Raw genomic sequence first — 16260 nt, 5'->3', positions numbered from 1 at the left:
AATTGAGATCCAAAGTGGGATTTATACCACGGTCACAGAAATATGTTCCCAGACACGATAGGAGAGCAGCTGCTCTTACATTTTCACATCATCCTAATGGTTAATTTATGTGCACTGTTAACATTTAAGTATGGTTTGCTGAGTCTGAAGCTCTTTATTTAGAAAGATTTTTTCTTTCTTTGTAAACCACAAAGTTACTCAGAATAAGTGTGAGGTCATATCAGTGTAATGCATGCACATGGATCCCTTTAAAAGAGAAAATTGTGTGAAAAGAAATCACTTGAAACATAAAACAACAATTCAGGATATTAAATATTTTGTAACTCTATGCAAAAGTCTTAAGCCACTGTTTTTTTATTATGTATATAAAATATTTTACTTTCAACAAGCCAGATTATCTTGTAGCTCTCTGGGCTTTTCAAATGCTATTTAAGTTTTTTTTGGGGGGGTGTTAGATCCCCCCCCCCCCCCTTCAAAACAGTTTTATAGATCACAACTTGCTTAGTGGTTTCTATAAAAAGTACCTTAGATGTCATGTTTGTCATGTCATGGCATGTTTGCACCAGCATGATCATTTCCAAAGAACTATTTGCCTAAAACATGACATATCTTGGTTTGGTGAGCAGGGAGTCCTTAAAAGGTAATGGCTGCAAAAATGATCCCACAAAAAAAACAGTACATAAATGTGATTTCCCTGAGAAATGGTAAAAAAGAAAACAAACAAGCGAGAACCAGACACCTGAGAGATGGATCTAGACCTTCATCTACTATTCTCTGAAACCTCATCAGAAACGGTGTCCATTGAGAGGTGGCTGCCAAGAAGCCACTTTAATAGAAAACAACAGGGAGAAAAAGTTGAGTCAAGTCCAAAGATACAAGTACTGGACTGAAAATCAGTTGCAACACTTCTTATAGAGTGATGACTCCTCCCTAGAGCCTGGATCTCAGCATTACTGAAGCAGTGCAGGATTATTTTGACAGAAAACCAAAGAAAAGGCTACCAACATAAAAAAAGAGCTTTAGAAAGTCCGTCAAGAACCTTGGAGGAGTGTTATGAGGGTTTCTTAAAACAACTACAAGAAAAGCTTATTGAACAGTGTTCAGGCTGTAATAAAGAATAACTGTGGTCTTACCAAATATTCAACCTGTTACAAATGTCCAAATTTGTATACTGTATTTCTATTTATGTATTCAGATGCATTGCTCCAAGTATTTCCCATTTTACTGACATTTTTAAAAATATAACTTTCTCAGCGTAATCACACAGTACATGAATGTAGATATGTACAATTCAGCTAATCGCTATGGCAGTTTAATGGAAGTATTGGAGTCCAGTATTCAAATTAATGTAATGAGTCATGAAAAGCAAATGTTTGCCCCACAGTGCATGCCACATTTTTCACTTACTGTTTTATCAGCTCTCAGAGAGAGACACGCACATTGTTTATGACTCAGCTCCCTGACAGCCAGAAATAAAAGCCATTTTAAAAAAAGTGTCTTAAAAAACTCAAACATGGCAACAAAAATAGAGGAAGAGCAGTGTTTAAGATATACAGTAAAATGATGCACTGATGAAAAATACATTTTTTCCTGTTATGTACATTTATAACCTTCTTTATAACTCAAATGGAACCAATTAATTCTTGATGCTACACAGATCTCACTTATAAGCGTAACAACATAAATCCTAGCTGGGAGCTAGTGGCACCTTTCTGCATCCTTGAAGTGTGTACATCTGCTTTTTTTGCTCCTTTGTAGATTTGGAAAATGTGTGTATTAGTCATTATTGTACTTTAATTGGGTTTAACTTTGTCATTAAGGTACTCAATAAGCATTTATTAAGTTACAAAAATGTCATAAAAGATCCACTGATTTTCAGGTAACATGTTTCTATAACCTGTGCATTAGCTCCTTTAACTAGCAAGTGATGCTTTGCTCACAAGAGAGTTCCTGCTTCCTGAGGAACTGTGGGAATTAACTTGACTTCCAAAACTTTAGCAGAGGCTGAGTGTGTGGGTTTTAGATTATTAATAGCAGTGTTATTCTTTTTGGGAGAAACTAGTGTGGAGTGCAGGCGCAGTTCATATGCTGAGTGTTGCATAACTGCACAAGCGTGTGTGTGAATGTGTGTCTGTGTGTAAGATTGTATGTTTTAGGTGGGTAGATTGCAGCTTTGTGGAGGCGACTTACATACCATCTGTCCAGGAAATGAAACAGAGAGAGAGAGAGAACACTGCCCTCCCACAAATGACAAGAAAGACCAAAGCAAGTCCAGAGATTCATGTTTATAGATGTGCATGAATGGCTAGGGATGCATACACTGTTTCACTTCTAGTACTATGCTGTATTTATAATTCAGGAGCTTATTTCCTGTAAACTGAGATGTCCTTGGGGCTTCAAAATCAATAAAGTGCATCTATTTTCTTGGCTGTTGTTTTTCTGATTTCTCTCCTCCTTGCTTTTCAACACTTTGAGCTCCTAACCTCTCACTATTTAGAGTCCTGCTTGACTTGCAAAGACAAGTAACACATTGAAGGAAAATGTGTGATGAAGTGTCCCAAAGAGTCTTGGCACTGAAGTACCCTACATATGATTCATATAATATTCAAACTCAATGCAATGTGGGGCTCCTAATGCTCTATGGATCAGGATGCTGCTTTAGAGGCTTTAGGGCAAGATATTCCCTCCCTTTACTTCCTGTTGCTGCCTCTTTCCCCTGGCAGAGTTGGGGTTGTAAGATTAATGGGGGCTTTTCCGGGATATGAAAATCTTATCCTGTTACCTGTTAAGTATTGATTGGTTTTGAATTGACTTTTCCAGCTGTTAATGGAAAATTCCAGTAGATTGGGTACTGAATATGGCACAGTTTGATCTCACACCATTTCTGGAAAGTCTCTCTTTTGATCAGCCGGACTGATGCCGCAAAGACAACTTGGCTCAGATTGCAGCCGTACACCTTGTAACACCTCCTTTATCCATCTTCCTTTGCCAGGATGCAGCACTGGGGGTTGAACACCTACCTCTATGGTCCAAAAGATGACTTGAAACACAGACTGCTTTGGAGAGAGGTGTATTCTCCTGAAGAGGAGGGTAAGCCTTGTTTATCACACTGATAATCCTTTTACTCAGTCACCTGTGCATGCACAAGGAGCTGTAAAGAAATAATGAAACAAAATTAAAAGTGAAATGATGTATTCAGTGAAATGCATCTCATTAAATCCTTTAGCTGGAATAGCTAGCTTAGCAGATCTGTAACATAGTCTTCCTTTTTCTGCCATTATAATGAATTGTTTGGATATCCATAGTTGATTTTTATTTTTCAAGCTGCCTTGTACACAAAGACTCAAGCTGAATTTCTATATTGATGCATCAAAGGAAAAAAGCAAAATGCTGAAAACAATTTAGTTTCATTTTATGTTATGAATTTAGCATTAAAGAAACTGGAGCTGCTGCTGAAACTACATGTAATGTACTATAAGACCTCAAAAACAGACAAATAATTCATCAAGTATTTCAAGCATACATTAGTTGTGGTGTGTTTGTTTAACTGTGAATTGCATGCAGTGATGTGAAAGCATCCCCAATATCAAGATAGATGCAGGTCTTTGATCCAGTGTTTCTGTCTGGACTTGTCTTGTTTGCTTTGTTTGTCATCAGCTCATTCCTTGATATTGTTAGCAGAGAAGTAAAAGTATTTTCTGAAGTTCTCCAATTGCACAGTGGTGTGGAAGTACAAAGTCAGCTTTTACATAGTTTGGTGGAGAGATATAGAACAAGGCCAAAAGATGTCAAACTTTAAATGGTAATATTTCTAGGTTAAAAAGACAGTTTCAAATGTTTTATAATTCAATGTTGTAACAAGGTGTGGTGGTGCAGGGTGTCTTATATGTACCTCAGGTTTCATTTTGACAACTGACTAGACGCACAATAATGCCCCTGAGAAAGTCGGCGTAAGTTCAGAGTAGGCTTTTCAAAGGTGACTCAAACAATTCAGTATGAGCAAAAATGATTTAAAAACTTACCAGCAGTCTTTTGTAGCCAGCGGCTTCCTGTTTGTGCTAATTTGCTGGTGGCATTAAGACTGGACATGCCACAAAACTGAGCAAACTGGTGATAATGGTTGGCTCGGTGGTTGGTCTGCATGTGGAGAGTCTGCAGTCAGTGACAGAAAACCCATTTCACTGTCTCCATGGTGAATTGTGGCAGCTTGACAGCCATTGACATTTCCTATCCAGAAAAATGATGGAAAGAATTAAAAGTTTATTTTGGTCCACTGCCATCGGAAATTTAAAAACAGCTGATCCTGCCTTTTGTGACTAAGAAATCCACTACTATTGCAGCTTAATTTTCACCAATTATGGGAAAAACCATCCCTTTTTAATCACCATTTCCATAGAAACTAAACAGTTTGATATTTTGGTTAAGCCCTCTGCTAATTAGCAAAGAGTTTTCTTCATATTGTTTCAGTTAATAATTAAGATTTTCCTTCCTTGTGTTTTATTTCTTTCCAGGTCAATTACGTACTCTCATAGTTGAGGCCCAGTCTAGAGGTCTGAAGTTTGTTTATGCGCTATCTCCTGGTCAGGACATTGTCTTCTCTTCTTCCTGTGACTTGACTCTATTAAAGCGCAAGCTGAGACAGGTATGTTCTACACAGAAAGGTATTAAAAACATGTTACCGTGTCTTCAGTCTCTCATATTCAGCTTCTACCTTCTCTCTCTGCCAGGTATCAGACCTGGGTTGCCAGGCATTTGCCATTCTGTTTGATGACATAGATCACTCCATGTGTCAGGCCGACAGCGAGGCCTTTGCTTCATTCGCTCATGCTCAGGTCACAGTAACCAATGAGATTTATCGGTTCTTGGGTGAACCACCTGTCTTCCTATTCTGCCCTACAGGTAGGACTTGAATCAAGACGATAGATGTTAAGATCTTTTCAAATTAAATTTTACTACATTAAATATTATTTCTTCTATGTCTCCCTAGAATACTGCGGTTCTCTCTGCTCTCCTAGTGTATCAAAGTCTCCCTATCTACAAACTGTTGGGGAGGACTTACTGCCTAATATAACAGTAATATGGACAGGTAAGACCAAAAAACTGGAAATGTCTTTGTTATAAGAAAGTTCAATGTGGCTGCCTTTCTGTGGTTAAGCTTTAAATCCAAATGCTGAAGTAGGCCTACGATTTTTTTTCTAACAGAAACCACATACACACTACTGGCCAAGCACATCCCTGCATGCACACATGCAAATGAGTGTGCGCACAAACCCACACAACCTCCAACAGAAACCAGAAAATGATTTAGATGCACATCCACCCACAGGCATATGGATGTACAGTAAAAACACACACACACACACACCATCATCACCCACTCACTTTCAGTTCATTTCTTGCATTTTATCACAGCATATCTCCATAACAAAAGCTGCTCTAAAAGGTGCAGTTTTTCTGCTATTCTATAAGTGAAAATAGTTGAAGATTTACAACATTATTGGATATTCTAAGCACCTGCTGACAAGACTGCTGTGTGTCATCAGACCAGCTTTTATTTTCTATTAGTTTTAATAAGTGAAATATGTTTAGAGGCAATGCTGTATATCTTGGCTTCAGTTTAGAGGAAGATGTCATTCAAACCTTTGAAAACACTTTTTAATTTTCTTTTGATGTAATTTATTATTGCACGAACAAAGCATCTCCAATAGACTTGAAAAAGCTCAACTTTCAGAGAACTTTAGTTTTATCTGAAATTTTCTGAGAGATAGTTTTATTGGTTGTTTAAGTACCTCCTGAAGCTCTTTCTGAAATAAATCTGACAGTTCTGCATTCAAACTATGCAGCATTATGACCATATACTCATCTAGTTTAGTGAGCGTCGTGATTTTTTTCTGTTTTCTTCAGAATGAACTGTTTTCTCCTCTGTTTTGCTCTACTAAAACAATAACAAATATGATTTTCTGAACTTTACTGTCACTTTTGGGGGGTTTGTTTGTTTGAATTCGTCAAAATCAGGACACCCAAAATACCCTGAATCTTCTGGAAATGCCTTAGATACAGGAGGATTGTTTCATGAGCAAATTGCCATTTGACAACTTGTGTTGTGTACTCTGTCCCACAGGCAGTAAGGTCATTTCCAGGAAGCTGTCTGTAGACTGCCTGGCTGAGGTGGAGTCTGTCCTCCAGCGACCACCGCTCATCTGGGACAACCTGCACGCCAACGACTACGACTCCAGACGTCTCTTCTTGGGGCCTTTCAAGGGTCGGGAGTCTCAGCTGAGGAGCCACCTGAGGGGGTTGCTGCTCAATCCCAACTGCGAGTTTGAAGCCAATTACATCCCGCTACACACCCTGGGAAGCTGGTACAGACTAGGAAAAGAGGAGATGAAAGGTGAGGAGTTCAACCGATGGAAAGCAGGTAGGAAGCAGCAATAATGAGGCAGGAGATATCCTCAGTTAATAAACTTATAGTGGCTCTACCAGAGCACATCCATGCGCTGTTACTCCCTTTGCATCCTCTAGAAATGTTTAATAACCATGTGTTGCTTGGCAACTAGCACCATTTTGCCCACCAGACAGGAATTCTGACTGATATCACTTAACAAACAAATATAATTATAGGAATTAAAGCTCCATCTGTTGTTTCTAGGAAACCTATCCAGTAAGCTTTTATGTATATTTACATAAAGCAATGATAATTTATCAATATTTAACCAATTGTAAGCCGTTTTTATCACAAGTAAGTCAGTAGGATGATGGTTTTACGTACACAAGAGTCCTTTCATCAACTTGTTTCATGGACAGTGTTTATATTCAGAGTTTCTGTTCGAGATTCCCTGAAAACTTTCCCCACTGTAGAGGCGCAGTTGCCTTGTATTCCCCTAATATAGGGTTTGGTACATTTTCATTGCACTCAATCCGGTGTGACAGTGAGGTGCTTGAAAACAGAGCCACAGAGAAAGACAGAACCAGGGATTTAAATGGAAAATTGTAGGACCAGAGAACCAATGTAGCGTGTGATGTTCTGCTGACTGAGTTGAGGTGGGGGGGCTGGGGAGGTGATGTAGGAGTAATTGTGCAGCGTGATAAACGAAGAACTGGAGAGAGCAAGGTCCCCTTTGAGGGAAAAGCAAAGTAAAGAGCTGGAGGCTCTTAGAGAAGGAGATAAGAAAAAGATGAAGGTCTGGCTGTGGTTTGTAACGTAGATGCAGGAAGAATAATAATGAGTATATGCAACTTTGCTGTGCAGCCTTATAGAATATAGTTTATCTTTAATGTAGACAGCATAGACGGATTATTCAATGTGATTGGGTCTGCTTTTCTCTTCTGAGAGGATGCTGTATGAATATAAATTAGCTGAAGGTCTTCACAGATGATGTAATACGATGCTGTGTGTGCTGTAGATGAGGAGTTTGAGTACTGTCCTGAAAGAGCTCTGTCTGCTGCACTACGCGACTGGTTAGAAGAACTCAACCAACCTCTACAAGCAGGTGAAAATTACCACCAAATATAATGATGCTGTATTGTCCTCACCTATGCGTTTAAACATGTGATTTACCCTTAAAAACTGCCCAGTTAATAAACCTGAAAGATGCAATTTAAAAATTCTATTAACACCATTTTCATATTCTTTCATTATAGGACGGCAGAGCGCAAGAACAGACCACCGTGCTTCTGTTCCGACTTTAAGGTGTAAAACTGCAGACAAGTCCGACTGTCCTTCCACCTTCAGGGGAACCTCAGTTGTGGCCAAACTTCCAGTCTTCCCACTGAATTCCAGCTCCCCTCCCTCCTCACCTACTGTTGTTAAGAGGGATAAAGACGGTCGAGAGGAGGAAAAAAAGAAATCAAACCACCCTAGCCAATCCACTCAGCAGCTGCCAGGATCCAGAGCTGGAGCCCCCACAGGCGGGGGCCGGGGGCAGAGGCCCCTGGGTTGGGGTCACTGTGGTGGCAAGGGTCTCTTAAGTGAATCTCAGGTGCGGCTGCTGGTTGGTCTTCATTATCTCCCCCATGAGCACGGTCCTTCGGCTCAGAAACTGCTGCAGGATCTGACCTGGCTAAAGACAAACTGCCACTTGGTCAGTGCTAACAGCAAGAAAACTCAGCCTCAGAAGGTCAGTGAGCATTTAGATGGTCCTGATTCAGTTTGAATGTTGAGTTCATGAATGAATGGCATAACCCAGCGTGATTAATCATGTCTTCAGGTTGATGAGTGGCGCGGCCGGGCCTCCAGGTTCCTGTCTCTGTGTGAAGACATAGCACAACTTCACTGCAGCGTGGTGGGTGGGGCTAACAGGGCTGTCCTCTACGACCTTTATCCTTATGTTTGGGACCTGAGGAACACAGCTCTGGTGGCAAAGGCCTTCATATGCTGGCTGGGTAAGAATAAAGACAAACGGAGGCAGAAAAAGAACATATCACAAAGCAGAATTTATGCATTACTTCCTTCAGTGTTGTGTCTTCATCATTAAAGTCACACCATGATGTGCCATGTGAAACTACAATTATAAATATTGGTGGTATGGTTAAGTAGTATTATTCCATACAATACTACCTGTATTATTATGTTTATTGTATGGTATTCTAGTCGTATGTAGTGCTACATTACCAGATTAAATAGCCCACCGAGTGGCACAATCAAAGCAGAATAGCATTGTGACGTTCTCTAAAGACAAAATGAGTTTAAATATTGTTCATCCACCAAATGTTATGAGCTTACATGTTTACAGTCACTTGGCGCAAGATGCATTCAAGGTATCCATTGTGCTCTTGTTGATTTCCACAGTTGTGTGGCTTCCTGCCAATATCCCATGAGTCTGAAAATCAGTGAGCTGTGATTCTCACATAAGCGATCCATCTGTGGTTATCCTTTTGTTTTTGTGTTTCCTGTCCAGCTGTGTTGTGGCTGACTGAGAGACTCAAATGCAAAGTATCAGGTTCCGTCATAAAATCCTGACCAAAAAAAAGAAGAAAAATAATACAAAATGTATGGACATCATTGCATCCTGCTATCTTAGTTGTGATGGCATTGCTGTAACCTTACATTGATTCCCTATACTGTATGCTGTGTCATAGTTGTCTCCGTTAGCAACAGGCCTTATTTTTTTTCCACTATAATCTGATCCAAATTAAATACAAAAAAACTTCCAAACATCGTTGCTGAAAATCTTTTGTGCCGCAACTTTCTTTTAAAAGGAACACTGCTGAACTTAAGCAGCTTTTCCCACTTTGGTGCCCCCCAACAAAGACCTATTCGTCATGCTGTCTCTTCGACCAGTAAAAGCCAGTATGATGTTGACTTGTCTCATCTCTTGCTGTGTCACTTTCTCTCTTGCTTTCTGCAATAACATCCTCTTGGGTTTCTTATCTGAATCAGCCATAGTGTGCCTCAGAATAGCCGATGTGTTGATATCCAGTTGCTTGAGTGTGACACGATGATGTAAAGCAAAACACAGCTGTCACGTCATGCTTAAGGGTTGAAAACCAATGTTGAGAAGTGAGATTTCCCAGTACTAGCATGCAGGAGGGCAATGACGATTCCAGGATTGTGCATAATAAATGCCAGTATGCCATCAAAAAAAGTCTGAAGCACAGAGTTTTAAGGTCAGAAACGTATGTAGTGGCCCAGTGATGGATTACAGACCTGTCCAGGGTGTACCCAGTCGCTTGCCCATTGATTACTGGGATAGATTCCAGCTTCCAGCGACCATTAAGTGGTCTAAGTAGTTAAGAAGATGGATAAATTAATAAACTTATGTAGTGTTGCTTTAAGATGACCTTGCTCACTTGTTTTTTCCATCTTTATCGCTGCATAGTAAATATAATAAGAGCTTATTTTACAGGTTATTATGGTATCTTCTTGGTCAAGCTACGCCACCTTTTGTTAAATCTCAAAGCAAACTATTTCTATTGCATCCATCTTTACAGCCTATGGTCTGAAGATTTAGACCAATCTTGAACTGGAATAAGTTATTAACGTTAAATTTTTCCCACATTTGAAATGAAAAGAAAAACAGACATTTCTACGGCGTAATTTAGTCTCACCAGGCTATCTCTTACTGCACCGTGCAACACTGCAATACAAAGGACAAAATGTGCAGTTGTGTGTGTTATAATATGGATAGTATACAACACACACAGTGTTGTAGTCCAATCTGTGATTCATCTTCAATTCAATAAGCAGCTGTGAGCTCATCGTAGACATATAACATGAAACATGCAAGACAACATTTTTAAAGTGACGTTAAGTTAAACTATGTGCTTTAATGACACCTAACTGACCACACCAGTATAGTCAGTATGGTGCTAGTATGCTGTGTTAAACTTCGCTCTTTGAGTTTTTCTTTTGAAACATTGTTTAGTACCACAGTACACAATCCTACTTCTGTAATCTGAGTGACTAACAAGACTGATAAAGAAAAAAAAAAGGGTTATGTGGATGATATTGTTGTTTTGTTTCTACTTGAATGACGCTTTGTTGTTTTCTACCCCACACATTCATGTTCCTGACGCAGACGGGCGAGTGCTGAGTGACAGCTCCACCCTCGGCTCCTGGAGGAACTGCTTTCACTGTGAGTGGGGATGGACTTTTCTCCTTCTTTATGCCTTGGATAACAGTTAGTCATTACTTCACCACACTCCCTCAGAGGAGCTGTGAAGACAGTGGGGGAGTAAGAACTATACCACCAGTTATGCTTAAAATATTAATGATGGCAGCATAAAAACCGGGGAAACAAAAACATCTTTTGAGGATCCGTTATGCCTTTTAAAGCTGTGTAATCACTTCCAACACCCAGCAGAAACTTTCCTTGTATCTTGAGAGGAATGTAATGTCTTTATCCGTGTAAGGGTGTGGAAAAACTACAGGAGGGGACCTGCTGGGGGTGGACTCAGAGCCATGGGTGTTCAAAGGGGGCGTATCCGGGGAGGTGCAGGTAGGATGTTTGAAATGCCTTTTGTGTATGATTTTCTTTTTGAACATGTCTACTTGCTTAAAAACAATTCAGAATAAAGTTAAAATGTTGTCTTTTAACCGACCTAATGTGTGTATTTATCAACGTATTTTATAGATGCTCCTACCGATAGGCAGCAGCAGCGAACTTTTTACTCATCCTCCTCCTCTCTTCCCGACCTCCCGTCTCTACAACATCAGGCCTTACCACAGCAAAGACAAGGTAGGACAGTCTCACTCACATTATTAGTTTAATCAATTAATTAAAAAAACAAAAAAAAAAACAAAAGTGAGAGAAGTGCGCTCAAGTTATTTGTTTTTAAGGCCACGCCGCACGATGCAAGTCTATTACTGTCCTAAAAAAAAAAAAAAAACAACTTGGGAGGACATTAGATAGGAGGAATATCTGAGGGTTACCCTGCTGCGTAGATGGAAGAGTTACAAAGCTCTAAAAGTATCCTGATTTAAGTTAAAAACCAGGCTGTGAGGACAGAGTGCTGATACTTTGAGTCTTGTGCGTTCAGGTGGAGCTGTATCGAATGGTCCGCCAGTTCCACCTGAGGACGCAAGGCGGCCAGGAGTCTAGCATTGCTCACCCTGATGTCGTAGGAGACAGGTTTGTCTACTACTAAACTGGATGGGTGTCCCTTTTGTGAAGCATTGTTTATGTGTGTAGTTTAATGAGTGAAATACTGAATTTTGTCCCTCAGGTGTCTTGGTCCGTGCCTGGCGTTGAGCCCCGAGTATAGTTTCATCCTGGAGGACGAGCTTGGCGTTTGTGGCTGCGTGCTCGGCATCTTAGATGTTCGATCCTTTGCCAAGCGGTGCCAGGCCAGCTGGATACCTGCCATGAGGGACAAATACCCGCCCAAAGGGAACAACACATATCCCAATACCCAGGTGAACATGCAAAACTGATGCTTCATTAAATATTCGTGTTTGAATCACAATAGTTGTGATTCATCTGGAAATATGTAACATTTACATACTCATCAGAGACAACAAGTAAATTCATGAATAGAAATGTTTGGACAGATCTGTACCTGCTGCTCCACCATCTGGACCCCACCTCTGTCAAAGATTAATAACCCACTGGGAAGATGGACAGAAGAAAACAAGTATAAAAATGTGCATGAACACTCCTGGACACGCTTGCATTGGATTGTTTTATATGTGTTTTACAGTGATAACATTGGGTTAGAGCTGTTCAGCTTAATGAGATGGAACGATTGTTTCCGTGTACACCACTAATATTTTATCAGAAAGGGAGAAAATGATCACTCATATCAGTAGGAACAAGAATCACACGCCTCACATTAAAACAACCTCCATCTATGCTGAGTGGGAGGTGAACACACAGTCCTGCCACGGTGTTACAGCTCATCGTCACAAACTCCTCGCTCATCTTCAGCTGAGAGCCAAATGGAGCTGGTGGTGATTAACAGATCCAGTCAGCCCCTGACATCTGTGAAGGATTGATCCTCCTCTTGGCGTGTCACGGTGGACGCTGACAGTCACGCTTTGGATGGCTGTCATTCTAACTTGCAGCCTAGAAAGGTTCATAGGCTTAAATCTTCTGCATTCTGCGCCATAAATGTTTAAAAGACATGCGTTTTTGCTAACCTTCGTGTTCCCTGTTCAGCTTCATGTGTTGCATAACTTGAAAACAAGCTGCAACAACCTCACCTGCAACCAACCCGTTTTTCAGGAAGGAAAGTTTACTAGCTTCTTAGGTGCATTACACAAATCTGTGTCAACAAAATGAAATCGTTTGATCTCGGAGATCAACAGGTCAGATTCATTCAAGATAAAATAACATTTTAAGGCACCTAGTTGCTGGTTAATATGAAATTAAAAGGAAGACAGGAATTCCTTGCTGATAAGGTTTTGCAGGACATACAATCGAATGTGGCTGATGAGTAGAAACTAACAGCAAGTGTGGGAGAAGACAGCCTACAACTACACACTGATTAACCTCTTCATTACCACTGGATGGTGAGAAAATGTACTACTGGCGACTTGGTGGTAATGCAGATGTCAAAACACTCTTCCACAAACTCTTGTAAACCGTTAGTCAAGAAGCGTTTGCGTCTCTGCTTTCCACCGTGCAGAACTTGATCCAGTTAATGGAGGAAGACCAGGGTGAATACCCGGACTCCCTCCTCTATCACTTCCCGTCTCAGCTGCGATTGGACGCGCTGCCTGAGCTGGTGGACATCAGTGTCAGCCGAACCCTGCTCACCGCTCTCCTTACCGCACTCAAGGCCAACGGTAAGCGCACACAGTGTGGTTGTGTTTTCTGTTTGAGTACAAATGAGGAAATACAGCTCTGAAAACTGACATCGATCCAACGCTTACCTCTCAGAAGAATGCATTTGTACTCTTTGAGGCATTTTTGGAATGAATCACCTGCAAGATGTGCTTCCTGTTTGGATTATTATAAGTCTACGGTTTCATTTTCTTTAAGCAGTTTCTGTAGACAAGACAAAGGCATGTTTATAATATGTTTAAATGTGTGTGTGTCTATGTGTAGGTTCTCAAGGTGTGTTTTGTGAGGTACAGCCTACGGACCGTCAGAGGCTGGAGTTCCTGACGAAACTGGGCTTCCTGGAGATCCTCAGAGGAGAGGCCAGGAGCAGAGAAGGGGTGGTGCTGGGAAGGCTGCTCTGAACATGAAAACACTTGAAACACTCCCACAAGCATTCACATAGATGTACACTAAAGCCCTTTTCAGACATGAAATACACAAGTTAATTTCATCAATCTGATCATTTGACAGTCAACCATAAACGGTCGCATTTTACATGCAACATGTGAGTGGAAATAAAATTCATAAAAGCACGCCATGTATCGCTGCGCCAGGCTTTTAGGTTTGGATTATACTAAAAGACATTTACCAGCTATGATTTTGTTTGTTTATTTGGGCTAAACAAAAACATTGGAGCTGCACCAAATAAGAGTAAAATCAAGGATAAGGGAATTTTATACTGCACGGGGGTGTATTTATTTACTGGCATGATCTGTAATATTTTATTTAAGGAAAAGATTCACCAGATTTGAACTCAACGCTACGATGCGTGTTGATGTCATTCTTTTGATTTTAGAAAGCACATTTAAAAAATAAGAAACAGGTTTTTGCCAAAGTGTGTTACAAATCTAATCACATCTGCATCTGAAGCAAACCAAAGAGCAAAATATAAAAACAAAATAGGTTAGAATTTTTTTTTTTTTTTTTTTAAGTGCAATAATAACCCAAAATGATGTGATTGGAGCTTCCACTCTACTTGAGTGGCAGTAATTTGAACATACCCAAACTCTTGTTTCCATGGGAAGATGAACTGTTGCACGAGGCTCTGACTTTGTAAAATGGTAGGAATGCTCTTGGGGCACATTAAGTAAGCTGCCATCAGATTAATGGAAGGGAATGTAGCGCATGTCTGAAATGGGCTATACACACCACTAACAGCAACAAAGATGTGTACTTAGAGTTGATACACAAAGGCACTTAAACACACAGCAAGATGTTCTAAACACAGCGTGTACAGTGTGGCGTAGAGACGGCTAAGCTTTGCAAATATGCTGGATCTGTAATTCCTCCAGCAAGGCAGGAAAGATCTTTTTAGGGATAATTTTAGATTCCTTTGAATCTGTGTGGCAGTAATAGGGATGAACCCAGAGATTTCTGGAGGAATTTGCAATGTGAACCAGGCTTTGAGTTGAAATCTTATTAGGAGATGAGTTAATCTGTCTCAGAGTCCTCTTCTGGTTCACTGTTACAAGATGTGTCCAAGTTTGAAGGAAGGAAAGAACAGGAAGACTTTAGACGGGAGTAGAGCAACTACAGGCGCGATGCCGTTACTGCGCTAACAAGCGAAAGACAGATATGTAAAATGATAAATAAATAGCTACAATTAGACTAAATAAAATAAAATATTTAAATTAATGCATAAAGTTCAGCTTTAAAATAATCTTAAAGGTAAGTTTCGAGCCTCTTTTTAAAAACATCAAAAGTCTCTGCAGCTCTGATATTTTCTGGGCGGCTGTTTCACTGACAAAGACCGTAATGGTGGAAAGAGGCCTCTGCCTTACGTTTTACTCTGGTAAAAACTGAAATGGCAATTACCAAAGTACTTCAAGGTCAGCAAAGTCTAACTATTTAATTAATTAGTATCTATGTAGGAAAAAAATGAAAGAATTAAAAAAAGATTCAAAGGAAGATGCCATATGAATACTGAGAGATGTTGTGAATTCCTAACTATAGGCTCAGTATTTCCCCCTTTCAAGTCAGTGCTAATAAGGTTTTCTTACTGATATATAGACAAACGGATCAGTGTCAAACAGTCTTTTAAACCAACATGAATAATCCTTGAAGTTGATCACAGTTGTAATAACAACACTGTATTTTCCCTCCAGGATACATAAAATATCTTTATCATGTCATTTCATTCATACAGCTTAGACGGACCTTGCGCTCTACTCCCATCATATATTTATTTTTTAAGGTTGTTGACACTGATAGTTGTTTTTATGCCAGTTAGGTTGGTCACATATTGTGCCAACATTAGACTAGACCCAGGTGTGGTATCACTTTTTACACTCACTGGGTTTAAATGAATGTTTACATGCATGAAGAACAAAATTATCAGACTGTTCACAGAGTAGGGGGGCATATATGTCTATGTGAACACAAGCGAATATAATTGTAGCTGTACGCTCTAACTTGGCAACATAAATAGAGATTTTTTTTATTGGCCATTTCTCACCCAATAATAGTAATAATAATAATAATAATAAGATTTAGGGTTATAACAAATTGCAAATGTATGCATGCTTAAACTCATCAAAATAAACAACCTAATACTGTCACTGTACCAGTTTGTATCAGGTTCAGCTGGTTAGAGATAACTTGTCCCTCATTTCATGTCACTTACACAGCTGTTAGAAACTATACACATTGCCAGAGTGTAGTACTGTATACTGATGTTGGAACTTTGTATAAGGTGTCTGTATGAGTGAGGGTATGTTAAGTGTACAAACTATGATAGTCATGTCATTCTGCCTTTGTTCTGAACTCTAATGAAGTAATCACATGACCATTCATACATATAAACACATACATGTGCACTTACACACGCACAGCAATGGAAAAAATGAAGCACAACAGCACTCACAACTAAAACTTTAGCTCAAAGTATGTAGGACTATGAATGTTCATTTCTTTTTAACGCAGCTTGAAAAGACAACTACTGTTTGTGCAAGTATTTATATTTATACTTTTAATTTTCCTTTTTTTAAAAAAAATTATT

General features: G+C 39.7%; 1 protein-coding gene across 1 annotated transcript in view; it reads left to right on the top strand.

Moving 5' to 3' along the window:
* The window catches only part of LOC306769116 (protein O-GlcNAcase), a gene marked incomplete at both ends in the record, with an annotated part of 17043 nt that extends 3419 nt beyond the window's left edge, over positions 1-13624 (top strand). The window contains 15 exons of the mRNA XM_079257663.1: positions 2993-3090; positions 4512-4642; positions 4728-4899; positions 4988-5086; positions 6122-6391; positions 7404-7490; positions 7642-8117; positions 8208-8382; positions 10518-10574; positions 10852-10937; positions 11073-11177; positions 11479-11570; positions 11665-11854; positions 13066-13225; positions 13488-13624. Of these exons, the coding sequence (XP_079113789.1) occupies positions 2993-3090; positions 4512-4642; positions 4728-4899; positions 4988-5086; positions 6122-6391; positions 7404-7490; positions 7642-8117; positions 8208-8382; positions 10518-10574; positions 10852-10937; positions 11073-11177; positions 11479-11570; positions 11665-11854; positions 13066-13225; positions 13488-13624 (2335 nt within the window). The remainder of the gene's footprint in view (positions 1-2992; positions 3091-4511; positions 4643-4727; positions 4900-4987; positions 5087-6121; positions 6392-7403; positions 7491-7641; positions 8118-8207; positions 8383-10517; positions 10575-10851; positions 10938-11072; positions 11178-11478; positions 11571-11664; positions 11855-13065; positions 13226-13487) is intronic.
* Between the last annotated feature and the right edge of the window lie 2636 nt (positions 13625-16260).

This window comes from Telmatherina bonti (assembly GCF_933228915.1).
Source record: "Telmatherina bonti genome assembly, chromosome: 18".
Taxonomy (NCBI): Eukaryota; Metazoa; Chordata; class Actinopteri; order Atheriniformes; family Telmatherinidae; genus Telmatherina; species Telmatherina bonti.
The sequence above is the reverse complement of the archived record's forward strand: the minus strand, read 5'-3'. Positions and strand labels throughout refer to the sequence as shown.